The sequence below is a fragment of the Columba livia genome, chromosome 4, assembly GCF_036013475.1.
Source record: "Columba livia isolate bColLiv1 breed racing homer chromosome 4, bColLiv1.pat.W.v2, whole genome shotgun sequence".
NCBI classification, from domain to species: domain Eukaryota; kingdom Metazoa; phylum Chordata; class Aves; order Columbiformes; family Columbidae; genus Columba; species Columba livia.
The window spans coordinates 47484110-47501329 of NC_088605.1; the positions used below are offsets into that span (position 1 = coordinate 47484110).

Below are 17220 nucleotides of genomic sequence, written 5' to 3' on the forward strand. Positions count from 1 at the left end.
CACTAGGGAAAGCGATGCTCTCAGGAAAAAAAAAAAAAAGGATGGGTACACAGTTATTGCACTGCTTTGTGCAGTCTTGGGGCAGAGAACCAACCTCCTTTCTTTTGCTGTGATTTTTCCAGGACTTAACTGATGGTAATGACATCTGTAGACTGCATGAAGGCAAGGTCTTAGAGCAGCTCTCTGAAGAGAACATCGTAGATGTCGAGAAACCAGGAGGTACCCTTCTCTTCTTCGAGGGACTTGCCCACTCTTGGGTCCAAATCTCTGAAGGAGAGGTGACTTTAACCTGGTACCCTGCATAGAGTGTCTCACCTTAACACCATGTTGTATGCCTGGCCAAGGGCTTAGCTCTTTGTTGTTCCTGCCTGTCTGTCTGTCTTTTGTCAGTCTACTGCCCTTTTGTCTCCTTGTGCTGCCCTTTGTGCTCTTCCTTCACTGGAAGCCCATTCCCTTTTTCTCTCTGGGTAGCAACTTTCAGGCAGCGGTAGTAACTTACTTGCATTCACTCCCTCATCCATAACCTCCCTTTTTTTGCAAGGATTTTCATGGTCTCTCTTGCTGGGCATTTTTATTATTATGAACCATAGTTTTATACCACCCAGTCTTTTCCTGCAACACACAGTACCAGGCCAGGCTTTGCACCTGGCCCTACATGATATTGTCTGTGCATGCTGGGCTGGAAGGGAAGGTGCCGGTGCCATGGTCTTCAGCAATGTTCCTCAGGGTGCTTGACCATGAGTGCACATGAGATGCAAAGGCAGCTATGCCAAGTTAAATCTCCTACCTTGGGCCTGCAGCCAATGGACTCCTCATTTCTGGAGAACACCAGGAGAAGCAGTGGGGACTCTGCCTCAGAGCACAGCTCCCCAAAGCACAGTCAAGAGCCTCAACTGAGACTGGGAGTTCCTCTGATTTTGGGGTACATTAAATGCCCTCTGTTTAACTTCCTGGGATGGCCACAGGAGGTTGAGACCCATGGAAATAAAAGAGGGGAATCCCATCATCTGATAGGGCTTCTCAAGTCTTTTCTTTAGTGGAGCTGTGTTTGCTGTGACCCTACAGTGGCTGGACAGGGGCTTGGGACTACAAGGAGCTCCCAAGTAACACACATGTCTGACTCAGCACACAATTGCAGCTAAAACCAAGTTGGCTGGTGAACCATAGAGCAAGAAAAGCCTTGTTTCTTATAGATTTCTGTCATGCTGCCCCTTTCTTGCACTTTCGTTATCCCAGCTTTCTTCACCGCTCCAAGACCAGCCCCATGACATGTGTGATAGCTGGCCAAGGGGCCCTCAGTGCTGGGTGGCCAGCTGCTGCAGACATCAACTGGCTGATAGGCCATCGCAGCCAAGTCCCCTTCCACCTTTGCTTGGTGGGGATGCTCACTGGGTCTCTCCCCATCAGCTGTTGATTTTCACAAAACTTAAAAGGGGTCTGTAAGCTTCCCACCCCCTTTCAAGTGTGGCTGAGACCCAACAGTACATCAAGAAGGGATGAGGGAGGACTGATGGCCAGACGGACACTCAGCTCAGCCACGACTACATCCTTTCTGGAGGACAGCACATCATGCGCTGACTGCCACCACTGCTAGGGCACTGCACTGGCTTGGCTGCCTCTCCCGCTATGTCCCAGCACTGCCCAAAATAGCCTCTTCTTTTTCAGCCAGGCTTTCCTCCCTGACCATGTGCCCACAGTGACAAAAATTACTCCAAAATTAGTTTCTCCCCTCACATCTTGATATGACGCAACATCTGACTAAAATTACTTCAGAGTTACCCTCACAGCCTTGTCACAGGCAGGTGGACTTTTAACAAAACCCCCTCCTCTGCTTGGTGCAAATACCGTGGGCTGGCCCAAAGGCAGCAGCAGCAGTTTCTCAGTGCTGCTGATTAGGAAATTACTGGCAAGCACCAACATTGCAACAGCATCAGCCACATCACCACAGAGGGCAGCCTCTGCAGGCTGCTGCATCGAGAACAAGGTGCATGGCACCTTCACTGAGGACTTCCAGCAGCCATGGATGGAGATGTCCCCACAAACCATGCCACTGAGCACTCCCAGTGTGGAGGCACAGAGGGCTGGAGCCCCCATGCCCAACAGCAGTGATGGAGAATGGCAGCTGGGGTGGTGGGGAGAAGAAGGTAGCAGGAAGGTGCCACTGACTTGGGAGAGGGCACGAGGCGTGGGATGGGGTGCCCCATGGCAGCAGCCCCAGTGCGGATCCCTGGGCAGCACTCTTACATCAGCCACTCCAGTGGTTTGCAACACTCGCCCTTGAGCCTTGGCCCCGCAGCTTGCTGCGGTGTGGACACGTTGCACAACACCCCTGGCCCTGCTCCCCTTCCCTGCCGGGGCTGCCTCGCAGCCAGCTGCTGGGAGGCTGAGCAGCAGCCTGCTGGCTGCTGGCAGAGAGGAGAAGATGCTCTGTCCCCCCCCTGCCTCTAGCAGGGCACCAGGGGAGGTGGCAGGACCAGGAAGGGTCCCCAAGGACCTACTCAAGCCTGCTGGTAAAGGTGGCTCTTGAGGGACAGTGCTGGGGAAAGGAGGACTGCTCCACAGTAGGGATGAAGAAGCTCCGCCTCAGCTGCTTCAGCAAGACAGTGGGGCTACACCCCAGGGGTGCGGGAGCCACCACGTCCTGTCCCAGAGGGGGCGTGCGGTAAATCCTCCAGACGATCCAGGAACAAACCCCAGGTAAGACCTGATGGGAAAGTGGGACACTCCTACCAGAGCTGTCTGTTATGGGCGGGACTGGTTCTGCAATGCTTCCCCGAAGAGAAACACCCCCAGAAACTCTTCCCCATGGCAGGCAGCAAGCCCTTCTTATCCCTCAGCAAGGTGGGAGGGGTAGAAAGCTGTGGGGAAGTCACAAAGACCACTACATGCAAGGGCCTAGCACAGAGCTAAATATAGCCACTATATCAGCTCTCCAAAGATAACAGCCTGTGTCCACAGCCCGCCACAACACCCTGCCCCGGCTTCTACCTACCTTTGCTTTGGGGGCAAACAGCAAGGAGTAGTTGTGAAACAACTGGCTTCGCTCATGGCAAACAGGGCTTGTATCACGCGGCACAAATGTACCCTGAGCCACCTCACATGCATTCCTTTCCTGGCTATGGGGCTGCCTGGCCAAAAACCCACACAGCTCAGAGGCAAACCACCACCTCTGTGGTGCTCGGCAGCCAGCAATGTGCAGGAGAAACCTGTGACAGAGCAAAGCAACAAGTGCAAATCAGGTCGAGGCTTCCTGCGTTTTGGGCTCATCCTGTCAAACTCACTGCTTCCACCTGAATATCTCTGGTGCCCCAAGAAAATCCACTGTACCCTCAACACATAAAATATTACTGTGAGCCTGCAAAACTCCTGCAACAGGTACATCTTTCAGCTCTCTCTCCCCAACTTTAAATCTTATCACTGCTTTTGTCTAAGAGGGGTTTATAAAACAAAAAAGAATGGGTTTCCCCCCCAGCCCCTAACAAAACCCTTTTGCCTCACAGAGCATTAAGTTTATGAAATCGCAGCTTCCAGCAAGAAGTCTCTGGCTTTAACAATAGCAGTGTGTGTTTCCACAAGTTAATTGAAAACAAATGTTGACACTTCAATCCCGCTTTTATGCTCTGTAAGAGACGCAACACAGAGCAGCATTGCTCACAGCTGTGCTGTTAGAGGCCAGATGTGGCACTAAAAAAAGCCAAATACTACTATCCCCACTGTTGCCATGGGGAAAAGGTAGATGCACCACCCCACCTCACAGCAGGATTTACAGCCTCTGCTGCTTGCCCATAGAGGTGGTAATTGTCCCCAAAGCCACTTCCCCGCTAGGACGGCCAGCTCCATGCACATCTTTTGCATGGCTGAGGACACTGAGCTTTGTGCTGAAGTGGGCTCAGGAGCAGCTTGGGAGCAGAGACGGGAGCTGGCAGCAGGAGGGTGGCTGGGAAAGACCTCTTAGCCCAGCTGGCCCCGCAAAGCAGTGGGGTCTGTGCCAGAGCATCAACTCACCTGACAGATGTTTTTCAGCATGTTAGAAACACCTTCGCAGCTGTACCTAGAAGGAGACTCCCCTGGGACGGGTCCCTGTACCAGTAGGGCCCTGCAGATGTTTTTTCCTACCATAAACCACCTCTCTGTGAAAGTAATTTTTTCTACTCCACACCATAAATATTGTCTGGAAAGAGGATTCTGGAGTATCCCCTGGAGATTAATACCCATTGCCAGCACTGCAGCCTGGAGCTGTAGTCACAAGATGTGGAGGTGTGTAACGCTTCTCCCCACACAGACCTGAGCATCCAAACACCCAGGGCCAGCCCAGCTGAGAAGATCAGTACCCCCAAAAGGTTTTCCTGCCTCAAGAACACATTCCTGTAGGTTTAGAATCATAGACTCATAGAATAGTTTGGGTTGGAAGGAACCTTTGAAGGCCATCCAGTCCAACCTCCTGCCATGAGCTGGAACATCAACTAGATCAGGTTGCTCAGAGCCCCGTGCAGCCTGGCCTTGAATGTCTCCAGGGATGGGGCATCCACCAGATCTCTAGGCCACCTGTGCCAGTGTTTTACCACACTCATTGTAAATAATTTCTTCCCCATGTCTAGCCTGAATCTCCCCTCTTTTAGTTTAAAACCATCACCCCTTGTACTGTCACAACATGCCCTGCTAAAAAGTCTGTCCCCATCCTCCTTATAGGCTTCTTTTAAGTATTGAAAGGCCACAATAAGGTCTCCAGGGAACAACCTCAACTCTCTCAGCCTGTCCTCATGGAAGAGGTGTTCCAGCCTCCGGCCTCCTCTGGACCCTCTCCAGGCGTTTAGCCATTATCTACTTATTTGCGACGTCCACAAAGCCCCACTCTGCCCTCCCGGGTGGGCAGGGACGGCAGGGTGGCACAGGAGCCACGTGTGGCCGCAGGACAGAAAGGGGCCGGGAGCATCCGAGGCCCGACACGGCGCTCGCACCTGCCGCCAGAGCAGCTATCCCTGCCCGGGGAAGGGCGAAGGGTTTCCCCTTCCCCAGCTCCTCCCGAGCCGCCTGCCATGGGCATCACGCCCACCCGCCGCCCCGACACGGGCCGCCCCGACACGGGCTCCCCCGCAGCGGCCCCCGGCCTTCGCGTGCCGGGCGCCCGGCGGCCTATTGGCCCCCCGTCGCGCTAGGAGCGCGCTGATTGGCTGCGGCGCGGGCCGGCCGTGCGGGCGGGGCGGGCGGGCGGGCGGCCTTAAGGCACCGGGTCGGGCGCTGCCCGGGTGGCGGCGGCGGGTCTGGAGGGGTGTCGGGGCCGGCCTCATGCACTGCACCAGGTATGGTTCCCCTGGGATCCCCGCCCTCTTTCCATCCGCTGCCGCTCGCGTCCTGCCCTGCTGTCCCCCGGTGCGTGATCGCGGTACCTGTGCTCCCCGCCACGGTGCTGCTAGCGGGGGTGGTGGATCCTCCAGGCTTGGCTCCTACAGCTCGCCGGGTGAGCCGGGAGCGATAGCCCTGGCCGGCGGGGCTGCCTCTCCTCTGGGCTCTGTTCTGTTGCCTCCCCCCGCATCAGCTGGGGTGTCCCGGAGCCCCGGTGGGGCTGGGCGGCGGGTCCCGGCTCGGGTTTGCACCGCTGCTTTTGCTTGCAAAGCGGGGAGCAGAAGGGACGACCTATGGCAGGGCCAACACATCGCCTGGATCTCAGATAAATGCGTATAGCATCTGGGCTGTTCCCTTGGAACGGCTCGGCATTTCCTGAACCAGAGAGAAGAGGGCGGAAAAGCTGAGTGCTGGTTCATCCAGCAGTGTGGCACATCTAAAAACTTCTGGTTTAGCAGCTGCTGCACATCAAGCCCTCTGCAAGAGGGTTACCTGTTTACAAATAGTACTGGGAGCAGAATGGAGCCAATTAAGAGGTTTTGATAAATGTGGGTGTGATTACTTTCTTCTGACCTGCTTCTCCTTTCTAGAAATAAAGGAGGGAAGAGTCAGCAGTGACATCTTCTGGAGCGGGTAAAGCTGTGAGAAGATGTCCAGAGGCAGAATCTAATCTGTCTTCTTGCTTTTGAGTTTGCCACAGTCCCTGCATGGGGCTGCCTGCCTTGTGCTGCTTGCTTCTTAGAGCTCCCTTTCCTGTGTGAGCTCTCAAAACTATTTCCCTGTTTCTACCTTCAAAGCACTTGAAGTTCAAGACAGCCAATGCTAGCCCAGAAAGGGAAACCCTCATCTATGGCTGTGAGTTGGGCATCAGCAGGCTCTCCAGAGCAGAAAGATGTCTGGGGTATCAAGTGAGCTGAAAAAGTTTGCAAAAGCATGCAGCTCAGCCTAATAGTAGGTTTGAAAAGCTCTTACTGTATTTCTTAGCTTGGAAAAATGCTCCAAGTAATGCAAATCAGGCTAGATATTTCATGCCTCTTCATTCTGAAAATGGTGAATAACCAAGGCTTGCTTTAGAAACCTGAGTTCTCAGCACTTATGGGAATTTAGATGAATAAATTTTCCTGGGGAAAGATGCAATGCAGATGAAACTGGCCCCAGTGAGAGAGAAGTATTGGTAGCTGCATTAATTTAAAGGAAGCAGTGGCATATATAAGGTGTTTGTTAATAAAAACTTGGCAAAACCAGGTAGAGATGAGCAGAAGGGTGTTAGCAGACAAGTGGATCTGCTGTCTGTCTTATATGGCTGCCCTTGACCTGGAAGGAGGCTGAAGGAGGCAATGCAGAAGGAGTTAGGTGGTGGGTGTGTTGGGAATCAAGCCTTGGTACATGTGCTATAAGTAAACAGATGCCCTTGCTGAATGGACGCTGTGAAAGCCTGCTCAGAGCTGCTCTGTTGGTGTTGCAGGGTGGGGAGTTAAAGCACTGAATCAGAGAGCGTAGCTCTCGCTTTTTTTGGCACGGGGGGCAGTGATCAAGTACTAGAGCTGGCTGTCTGTGGTTTTGGCAGCTGGAGCTCTGCTGCATCACATGGCCACTGCTACCGCTGCTGGCTCGCCTTGCTCTGCGTCGTGGGAGCAGCTTTGGAGCCTGGTCTGCAGCCAAAAGGGATTCTGATTAAGGGAATACTCTGTTTAAGGTCAGCTGCAGCACAGTTCACTTAAGGGGGATGTGTGTGATAAATCTGTCCAGTGGTTTATCCAGAGGCAAGCCAAAGAAATTCTGCCAAAAGCATCCAGGCAAATCTCAGTGTAAAAGCAGGAGCGGTAGGTACAATGTTCTGGGAGCTGCTCTGCTGCAGAGGTAACTCCAGGGCTGTGTCTGGCAAGGTGCTGGTGAGAGCTGCCCTAGAGTGGGTGCACAGAGAGGGACAGTGCTGACAGTGCTGCATCCCTGGAGGAATGGGCTGGATGCTGGAGGAGGAGATGCTGTGGTGGATGGGCACATGGCCTGTGTCTTCTGGGAGAAGGGCTTGTTTCCAAAGGCTTGGTCAACATTAAGTTAGGTGAGTGGTGTCTGGCAGAGCCCTGTGGCTGTACAGGTGTTTCCCAGGGGCTCAGGTCAAGTGCTGTGGAGGCTTGAGTTGTGAGCTCTGCGCTGGAGGTGAAACCTGCTGGGCCATCTGAGCTGATATCTCAAAGTGCAGCAGAGGGAAGAAAGTGGCTCCTCTGTAGGCATGGAGCCGTGTCTGCTGAGTGTACCCTCCTGCTCTATCAGACTTGCTATCCTTACAATATCACTTGCAGGCATTTTAGATAGAACAGAGAGACAAAGTAGGTAGCTAAACCAGTGGGTGCTTTTTAGCCTATAAAAATATCAGACACTTGAGGTTTTATGAAAGGTGAGGTCAGTTGCGTACAGCAGCTTGTGACAAACTGAGGTCCTGCTCCTGCAAAAACATCCAGTGCCCTGAAGAGAGTCTCTCCTGGAGGGAGGAGAGCTCAGCAGAAATTCTGCTTTATATTGCATTGGAACTGGATAATCTCTAGATTTTGTGGACATCAGCAGGACTGAGCCATGGTTTTTGCTTTGGGTTAGAAATGTTTTGGAGCCTGCTATTGCTAGCCTAGTAGGACAGTGCTTGTGTGTCTTCAAATGGTGACTTTGTCCCTGTAGTAATTGGAAGAGATGCACTTCTCTTGGGAGAGAAGGCACTCTGCTGTAGCACGTTTCTTATTGCGTCTGTAAATCACACCATGCAAGTAGCTGCCTTTAAAGAAGCTGGAGGGACTTGTGGAGTTGGAAGAAAGTTTCTTTGAGATGACTGGGGTGAAGTGTAGCATTTGTCTGGCAAAAGTCATATTAAAATGCTTTTTTAACAACTGACCCTTCTTCTCATCTTCCAGAGTATTAGACTATTTTCCTCACAAACAAGCAATGGCTGTGGATGTAGCAATGCAGCTATACCTATGCTCTTCACCCTTGCGAAGAGAGAAGTGTACCTGCAAAATTGCTCCGACGCCAAGCAAGCCATTGCGGCCCTGCATCCAGCTGAGCAGCAAGACTGTGCTGAATGGACCAGAAGCAGCAGCAAACTCCTTTGCACACAACAAAGTGAAGAAAAGGGTGTCGTTTGCAGATAGCAGAGGCTTCGCTCTGACAATGGTGAAGGTGTTCTCTGAGTTTGACGATCCACTAGATATTCCTTTCAACATCACCGAGCTGATAGACAACATTGTGGGCCTGACAACAGTGGAGAGGGACAGCTTTGTCCTGGATTTTGTTCAGCCTTCTGTGGACTACCTGGACTTCAGAAACCGCCTCCAGGTAGACTGTGTTTGTCTTGAAAACTGTATGCTGAAGGAGCGATCCGTTGTGGGAACAGTGAAGGTGAAGAACCTCGCTTTTGAAAAGACTGTGAAGATCAGGATGACATTTGACACCTGGAAAAACTTTGTAGATTACCCGTGCCAGTATGTCAAGGATACGTACGGAGGGTCAGATCGGGACACGTTTTCCTTTGACATCAGCTTGCCGGAGGGAATTAAATCCCATGAACGAGTAGAGTTTGCCATCTCCTTTGAGTGCAATGGGAAGGTGTACTGGGATAGCAACAGGGGCACAAATTACAGGATCATACGGTCAGAACTGAAGTCTGCCCAGGAAGCTGCCCGCCCGCCCCAGGGCCCTGACTTCAGTAGTGCCTTTGACCAGTTTGGGAGCCCTCGGTGCTCCTATGGCCTCTTTGCTGAGTGGCCCAGCTATTCAGGCTATGAGAAGCTGGGGCCTTACTATTGACTCAAGGACAAAGTTCTGATTGACTGACTGCTGCTGGCATGTCAGCAGGCCTGGGAGCTGGTCTGAACGTGAGGTGTACAGAAAGGTGGAAGAAGTACAGCTCCATGTAGCTCTGCATGAGCCTCTCAGCAAAACCAGATGTGCAGTGCTCTGCTGGCAGTGGGCTTTTAGTCAGAGAAGCATCTCTGGCATAAAGGGCTGCCTTCCCTGTCTCAGCTGGATAACTGGCTCTCCAGATGCTCAAAGGACCAGGGGCCGTTGCTCTTATGTCCCTTTAGTGCTGCTACTCCTTCGTCTTCTATAAAGCTGCTAGTCTCCAGGGAAACACTACAGTCTGAGCTACATAGTGGTGACTGGTTTGTATTGCTTGTCTAGTGTTAAAAGGCTTTTTCAAAATATGTTCTAGAATGACTTTTCTTAGTGAGCTGTACTTCAGCTGCAGGGTTCACCTTGCAAAGCTGGCCTGTGCCTGTTGGGAAATGGAGTGGCTGGCTTGCACGGAACTGTGTCCTGTTCTTGCACATGTCCTTGTGTGAGGTCTTTCCTACAGGAGGCAGAAATCATGTTTTGAAGTGAAAATGCAATGGTGATGACAGGAAATGTGGCCCTACAGCCTGCCGTATTAGGAGACGTATGTGCCTGTGGGAGAGGATCTGATATGCTTAGTCACCAGGTGTTTTATCAGCTGATCTTGAAAAACTTTCATTGTATTCTTGGTGTTACCAGAAATAGAGATTAGCTGTAGCTGTCTGGTGCTTGTAACAGCTGTGGGTTGACAGCCTTTACTGCCTTCTTCAAAATCTCCTTGTTTCTTTAATCACAAGTGACCGATGATGCTTTTTCCACTTGATGGACATCCAAAGTCAGCTGTTGGCAATGCTGGGACCTGAAAATGCAGTTCTTCCTCCTGTGGACTATAAAACAGGGCTTTGCCCAGCTGGGGCCTGAATCCTGTGCAGAAGACTGTGCTCAAGTGTTACAGGAGCTAAACACAAATGGACCATATGGCTACTCTATGCTGTGTCCTGTTACAAGAGGGTGACTGTTCTATACCTACTCTGGTGGAAGTGCCTTGAGGGAGAAGGGGGTGGTACATGTGATCCCAGCACTGCTTTGGGATAAACAGGCTTTGGAAATGTCATTTCTTTTAAAAAAGATCTCCTAATGCTTTGTTACTCTGTGCCATGGACTGCTTGGCAGCTAATGGCTTGGCACTGCTCACACATGGGAATGCTGTGGCTATACTGGGTGAACATAAACATGCTTGGCTTCCCTCACTGTTGTAGCAGTAGCTGCCATTTCAACCTGTAAATGCTCAAACTTTGCACCTCTGTGTCCATAAGAAGTGGCTCATGCCACCTGTGCAAAGAACTAGCCATGGGGAGTGTGAGATGGGGGGGTTATCCTGACACCAGCCCTGGATGTGAAACAATCACTCATGTGAGACATCCCTGTCTTCAGAGGTGGCTTGTCTTCTGGGCGTGTGCTCAGGTGAGGTGGCCAGCTTGTACAGTGCCCAACAGCTTGCATGCTAGTTGAACAGAACACATTAATCCCTCAGCTCAAAGAGAGTGTGCTGAATAGTTTGTATAAGTAGAGATCAAGGGAATCTTACTTTTTCTAGTGCATGAGCTTTATAATTTTTTGTGTGCCTATAATAGCCTATGGATGGGTTGGAGAGAAGCAATGGGCTAGACTACTTAACTTTTTAAACCTAGCTTTTTAATTCTGGAGACTACTGTATAAAACACTTAGAAGCTGTTTTACCCTAATCTAGAAGGGGTACTATGATCACTGTTGGATGCTGAGAGGGACAAGAAGAGCTTGCACAATTAATAGCTAGCCTTCAACTGCTGCTTTTTCGAAAGCTGGCACCAATGTTGTCACTGTGCTTGATCATGTAGTCCAGGTGGTAAATTTACTTTCTAGCCCAGAGCTCATCAGGCTTGGTTACTCTGCTCAAGCAGCTTCCCAAGTCAGCCCTAATAACCTGCATGTGGTCTCTCTTGAAGGGACTGTTGCCTAGCTTGGCTTGAACCTGGTTTTAAACTTAAAGCAAGTCTGAGTGATGTTGATTTATTTTTTTTTTTTTTTTTTTCCTCCATGATGTTAATGCTGTAAGACACTGACTGTAGAAAAGTCATGTTCTCCTGGCATCCTCTCATGCCTATGGAGAGTTGTTTTGTAGGCTGAAACAAGGCATGTATGTCTGGGGTGCTGTGGATGGTGGTATCTCCTTATGGGGCCTCTTTGTTTTCAGGATGTGGATGGGATGTGCTTAGAGAGGAACATGGAAGATAAGCTAGAAGAGCAATGTCATAAGTAAAAGCTGGGCTGGGAACTGGCTATTTGACCAATAGCAGTTTAAAAATACTTGTGACCTTTCTCCTTTTTCCTTTTTCCATTGCCAATGTGAACGTAGAAGTGAGCGGTTGCTCTCCTCGCTCTATGCCTGGAAGTGCCTTGTGGGGGGTTTTTCTTGTTTGTTTTTAAAAGATATTTTTGTATACAACATTCAAGTGGAAAATGCACTTTATAATTGCTATGTAATGACTCTTTTAAAACTATGGTTCTGTTTTTATCTGATTGTTAAAATAAAGGTGGAGCAAAATGTTGGCTCTGTACCTTGCTGTCTTCTTACTTTAACACCCATGGGGCTGTGGAGGTGATTTGGACATGGGAGCAGCTTCCTGCAAGTGGCCATTAGCAGAGAGGAGCAAATGTCTGCAGTGGACTCTGCTGCCTGATGCAGGAAAGAGCTGCCTGTTCCTGCCACCTTCCTGCCAACACCAATGCTTCCAGAGCCTCTGCAGCCAGGGGAAGGAGAAGAGCCAGGCCCTTGTCTCCCTTCCTCCACTCAGCACTGTGTTCCTGAGCTACTCTTCACTTCCACTGCTTGCAGTGCTAGAAACAGCTTTTTCAGGTTTATCTGCATTAATTTCAGGTCAGTTTCAATCTTTCACCCTACTCTAGCTTGATCTGGGATCAGTGCCTTCTCTCTGTCTGGATACTTGGGTGTGATGGATGTATGGAGAGAGGTGTTGCACTAGGAGAGTCAGACTCTTTTCTAATACCAGGATCAAGTAAAATTTAGACCCTTCTTGATCTCAAACTAGTTGTTCTGCTGTCATCGCAATAAAAAGTACTGGCAGTAAACTTTCCCTTTGCAGAAAAGGAACAGCTCTGGTGTAAATGCCAGACAGGGCTAGTTTCAGGATTTGACCTGGCTTTGACCACAAAGACAGGGTCTCGGTTATGCCCTGAAGGTGTTGCGTTTTGAACAAGTGACTCTCGTGAGTTGGGTGGCTTTTACTGCTGCAGATAAGAAGGAAAGCTGAGGGGAGGGGGGCACAAAGCACAGTCTTGGTGTGGGCTGGCTGGAGGGGCTGTGAAGGCAGTACTTCCCATCTTGCTGCAAAGCCTTGCGGACAGTGAGCTTAGCCTTGCTCTATGCAGAAATAAGACTGAACATCTTCTGACTGTGGCTATGTCTGAGTTTCTCGCTTTCATAAGATGAACTGTCTTTCCAGGGTTGTTTTGTCTTTTGCAGTGGCTGGATAAGGTAAAGCTTTTGGTTTCTCAGGTTCCTCCCCCAGCCTTTGCATCACAAAGCCAAGCATGCTGACACAGTGGGGTACAAGATCTTCCACCAAGCTGTGAAGCTGCTCCCTCGGACAGGGCAGTATGGGATCTGCATGCACCTGAGAAAAGGATATTGCACGGATTTCTTGCTAGTCTGGGATGTTTCCTCCCCTGGGGTTCAGGGAAGCCTGCATTGGTTGTCAGCCACTGCTGTTTGTGCCCAGTGGCCCTTTTGGCATTGTCTTTGTGGCAGGATTCTTCCAGGTGTAGCAGACCTGCCTCAAGGCAGCAGACAGCTGCTCTGCAGCACCAGTCCTTGGGTCCTGGGAAAGGGAACAAGAAAAAGTTACATGTAAGATTATCAAATAATCAGATAAAAACATAATCCCCAGCCTGACAGCACTTACTCTATCATGAGGCAAAGGACTTCACGTTCTTGACAACTATTGCCACACTTCCTTTTCTCCCAAGTTCTTTGTTACTTCCACATATAATCAACTGCTGTTAAGCACCATTAAAAATGCTTCATATATATATATATATATATATTTTTTACTACTGTTTTTCTTTTAATCAAGTGTGCAACACAGTTCTCTTTTCAAAGGTCACCTAATTGCTTTTGTGGTTGTGGGGGGAAAACATATATACATATATATTTTTAAAAGCTGTTTGCGTCCCTCCCCCTGCCGCAACATATCCCCAGGTGATTTGGATGGCTTGCCCAGGGATGCTTTTACATGCGAATGCTGGCCAAAGTTCATGAATGAGACAAATGCAGTCAGCCACTTCCTGCAACAGTTTTGTTGCTGAAACCCCCATGTGACAACAGTTTCTGTTTGAGAGATAAAGAAGTCCTAGCTAAGCCTGCTAGCATCTGGGGGAGCTGAGGAGATGTGCAAATATTAGAAGGGCCGGAAGTACTCTTGGGTTTCTCTCCTACTGCTGGGGTGTTATTTGCTAGAGGATACAGCCATTGACATGACTGCATTTATAAAGCCCTTGGGGGCAGGTGTGATTGTGCACTTGTTGTTTAATATACAGACATCTCTTAGAGTGCTTATGGCATCATATGTCCTCCCCTAACCTTTGCTCTGAGGTTACCAAACCTCCGTATCTTTAGGGTTTTCAGTGCCACCTCTTGGCAGACATAATTAAGCTGAGATGTCATGTTGATCTTGGCTGAGGTGTTTGGAGGTTCAGGTTTCCTGAGTCTGTGCTCCATGGACATCTCTGTAAAGGGGAGGGGAGTGATGTTCCCTTGATCCATATCCAATTCTCCTTGCCAAACACAATCTCCCATGGACCTAAGGATGCTGTTCTACAGGGAAGCAGCTCTGCTGAACCACTGCCACTGCAGCAGCCTCAGCTAGAGCATACTGGACTGCATGTTCTGGGTGCAGTGAAAAAGGCAGCCACATCCTGGCAGAACAGGGTCTAAACTGTTTAAGAAGTTCATTAAAAGCAGATCTACCACCACAAGAAGAGCACAAGTGAGAGTTTGCTGCTCTCTTCCCATTCTCATCTTTGCCGAGAGGGACCTTGCTGGGAAATACGGGCTGCAGGAATTGTCCGTAGCCTTGTCTAGCTTCCAAAGCAGGGCTGGCGACAAGCTGAAAAAGTTCACTCTTTGAAGCTGCTCATGTACTGAAGAAGGTCCTTGAGTCCAAGTTTTAACACATGCTTTGCTCATGTTCCTGCTTCATCAGGCTCTGTTGCTAGCTGAGCACCAGATGATCAAGACACGTGAGCCTGAACATAGAAAGGTGATGAGCAAAACCAAGAGGGGCTGACTGCTTTCAAAGCCAGTGAGGACAGCTCAGGCTGGTATCTGTCTGTGTCTCTGTGTAGATGCTGTATGAAAACCCCACATTCTCACTTTAGGTGTCTGCCAGGCCAGACTTGGCAACAGGGACGCTCTGGTGAAAAACTGCCCACGCTGGAGTAAGGTGCAGTGGGCAGGAAAAATGTCTCTGCCAAACCACAGGAGTGTAAATGCATCCTGATAGTACTTCGCTGCTGGAGGAAGTTTCTCTTTGGTGCTAAATGTACCTCTTACCAGCACTCAAAGTGGAGAGTGACCTGTGGAAGATGTGTTTGCCTTGCTAACAGAGGGCAGCAGGAGCATAGGAGGGGAGGAACATTGAGTGCACCATTTCCCAACAGCAGTCAGCATTTCTTTCTCCATTTCTCCTCCACAAACGGCCAGCAAATGGGCCTCACTAAAAGACCGGGTCTTTGGGGTATGTCTCTTGTCTGCATGGCAAGGGATAAATGGTGTTTCCTTTTTGACACGTATCACGGGGCTTCCTGTTGCTCTGCAGTGTCTCCTTTGTGCTCTACAACAGGTCATTGCCCCTTTTGCTCTTTACACACCATGATGCTCTTTCCACCACTGCCAGCATAACCATCACTGAACTCAAGGGTGATCTTGGTTTCACAATGTCTTCCGCAAGCTTGTCTATGATCTGGGGCAGGAAGGGCATTTGCGTGCAGTGTGAGGAGGCTGCTCTGAGGACACAGCTCTCAGCAGCACTGGGAGCACCCCTGGGAACAGCACAGAGCTTTGCCGTAAACCCAGCAGCATCAGGGCTGGTTTGTGATGCTCTCAAACTCCCCTGGTATTTCCACAGACTTGCTCCTGCTGGGCAGTTGGGCTGTCTCTAAACTATTGCAATAGAACATATTTATGCCCTTGTCTCTTTTTGATGGGGCTAAGCTTCAAACCAGCTGCTCTGGCCCAGCAAGGTTCTGCCACACTGCAGCCAAAGAAGCTGCCCAGCCTGTCTTTATCCTCCCCCTTGGAGGGGTACCGTGCCAGACAGTTAGCTGTCTTTAAGGACTTGTTATTGACATTTACACAAGGTTTTAAAAAAAGAAAAATGGTGTCTTTGTTGAAAAATAATTGCAGCTGGCATGTTGCTTTGGTACAGCTAAGTCAGAGCAGTCACCAAGTTAAGTACTTTGGCTCCTGGAACAGAGACACAGACAAGCCCTTGCAGCCAGTGCATTAGTCACACATCTCTCTGATCTGATGCTGCTGTGTAGTCTTGGGGGGAAGGAAGGCTCAAACTTCATAATGCAGGAGAAGTATGCTCAAAAGAGCATAAGAAGAGGGTGAAACATTCAGCATATCTCTCACTTTTATAGCTTCCAGGTGTTTCTGGTGTGGGGGTCTTCTTGAGACCATGGTGCTGTCTTTATATTTAGTGAATCCTAAATAGGTTCAGGTGAGAAGAGGTCTCTAGATGTCTGCTCCAAGCAGGACTGCTCTCACAGCTAGCTGAGGTCACTCAAGGCCTCATCTATGTGGATGCTGATAACCCTGGCGATGGAGATGCCATCACATCTCTGTGCCCTGTCCCAGGGCTACACTGCTCTCCTGGGGAAAACACACGATCCTCAGGAATCAAAGGAGCTCTGAGCAATGTTGCAGTCTTGCCAAAGCACCGTTTTTGCACCAGCTCCTGGTGAGATTCAGGATATATGGATGTGAGGGAACAAGGTAAGTCGCCATGGGACAAAAATATTTCAGGGCTGGCAAATCTTAAACTATGTGTAGTTTGGGGCAAGCAAGTAGCTGCTGTTTGCATATAGTGAGGTCCTTGCCATTGCCCAAGGAATCCTGCAATAAAGGGAAGAGCCATATTCCCAAAGCAATTGCTAGAAAACCCTGCTACCAAGATCTGAAGACCTAGATTGACCTATAGCCCACCTTCCAGTGGTAGGCATCAAGGTCAATCTGAGCAAACTAGACCCCAGTTTCCTTCCCAGCACTCAACAGTCAGCAGTGGGGAACTTATGATCTTCTGTGCCTGTTTTCCATCTTTATGGTCCCTGCCAGAACAAAACTGAAGCGTTATCAGCAGGAGTGTAATTCCTCGGTGTTTGTGTGGTGACACTCCAGCACTATGGAGACAGGCACTTTTATAGGAATGTTAGGGAACAAATATAACAGTCCTCTCCAGCCCCACTCATGTTTTTTATGATTGTTCCCCTTTCACACAGTGTTCCCCTGGACACCTGGCAGGTGTTGGTTCTCCTGCAGTTCCCTGCTTGCTGTGATTTATTGGCATCTGGGTGGCCATCAGAAACATAGAGTGCGTCTTCCATCTATGAGCTCAGCCGAATGTGTCCTTGATGATATTGCAAGCCAGGGTTCAGGGTAGCTATAGGTGATGTGGTGACAAAGACCATGAGCGGCACTTTCCATCCCTCACTCAACAGCCCACTTGGTCACCGGGGTAGGAGATGTTGGAGCAGGTTTCCCTTGTGGGCTGAGGACTGTCGCAACCCAGCTTTACTTTCTCCAAGAAGCTGTCTCCAAGCTCATCAACTCACAACAGGAAGCAACCTAAAAATAAATAAATCCATTGAACCCTCCACTCCTCCACATTGGCTTCTGCAGAAGAAGAACTTCACTTCAGAGAACAGGACAATTACCACTTGAATGCTTTATAGCCATGCGAGCAATTACAGCAGACACGTACTAACTTTTAAGTT

At 49.8% G+C, this 17220-nt stretch overlaps 1 protein-coding gene across 2 annotated transcripts; it reads left to right on the plus strand.

Annotated features, from left to right (window-relative positions):
* The first annotated feature begins 2335 nt into the window (after positions 1 to 2335).
* Positions 2336 to 11762, plus strand: PPP1R3B (protein phosphatase 1 regulatory subunit 3B). Of its 2 annotated transcripts, none has more exons than XM_065061501.1 (2): positions 2336 to 2697; positions 8247 to 11762. In XM_065061501.1, exon 2 carries the CDS (start codon positions 8278 to 8280, stop codon positions 9136 to 9138), a length of 861 nt encoding a protein of 286 aa, XP_064917573.1. In that variant the 5' UTR covers positions 2336 to 2697; positions 8247 to 8277; the 3' UTR covers positions 9139 to 11762. The 2 variants fall into 2 exon arrangements, with proteins under 2 accessions (XP_064917573.1, XP_064917572.1); XM_065061500.1 differs by lacking the exon at positions 2336 to 2697 and adding an exon at positions 5187 to 5300.
* Positions 11763 to 17220: the final 5458 nt, after the last annotated feature.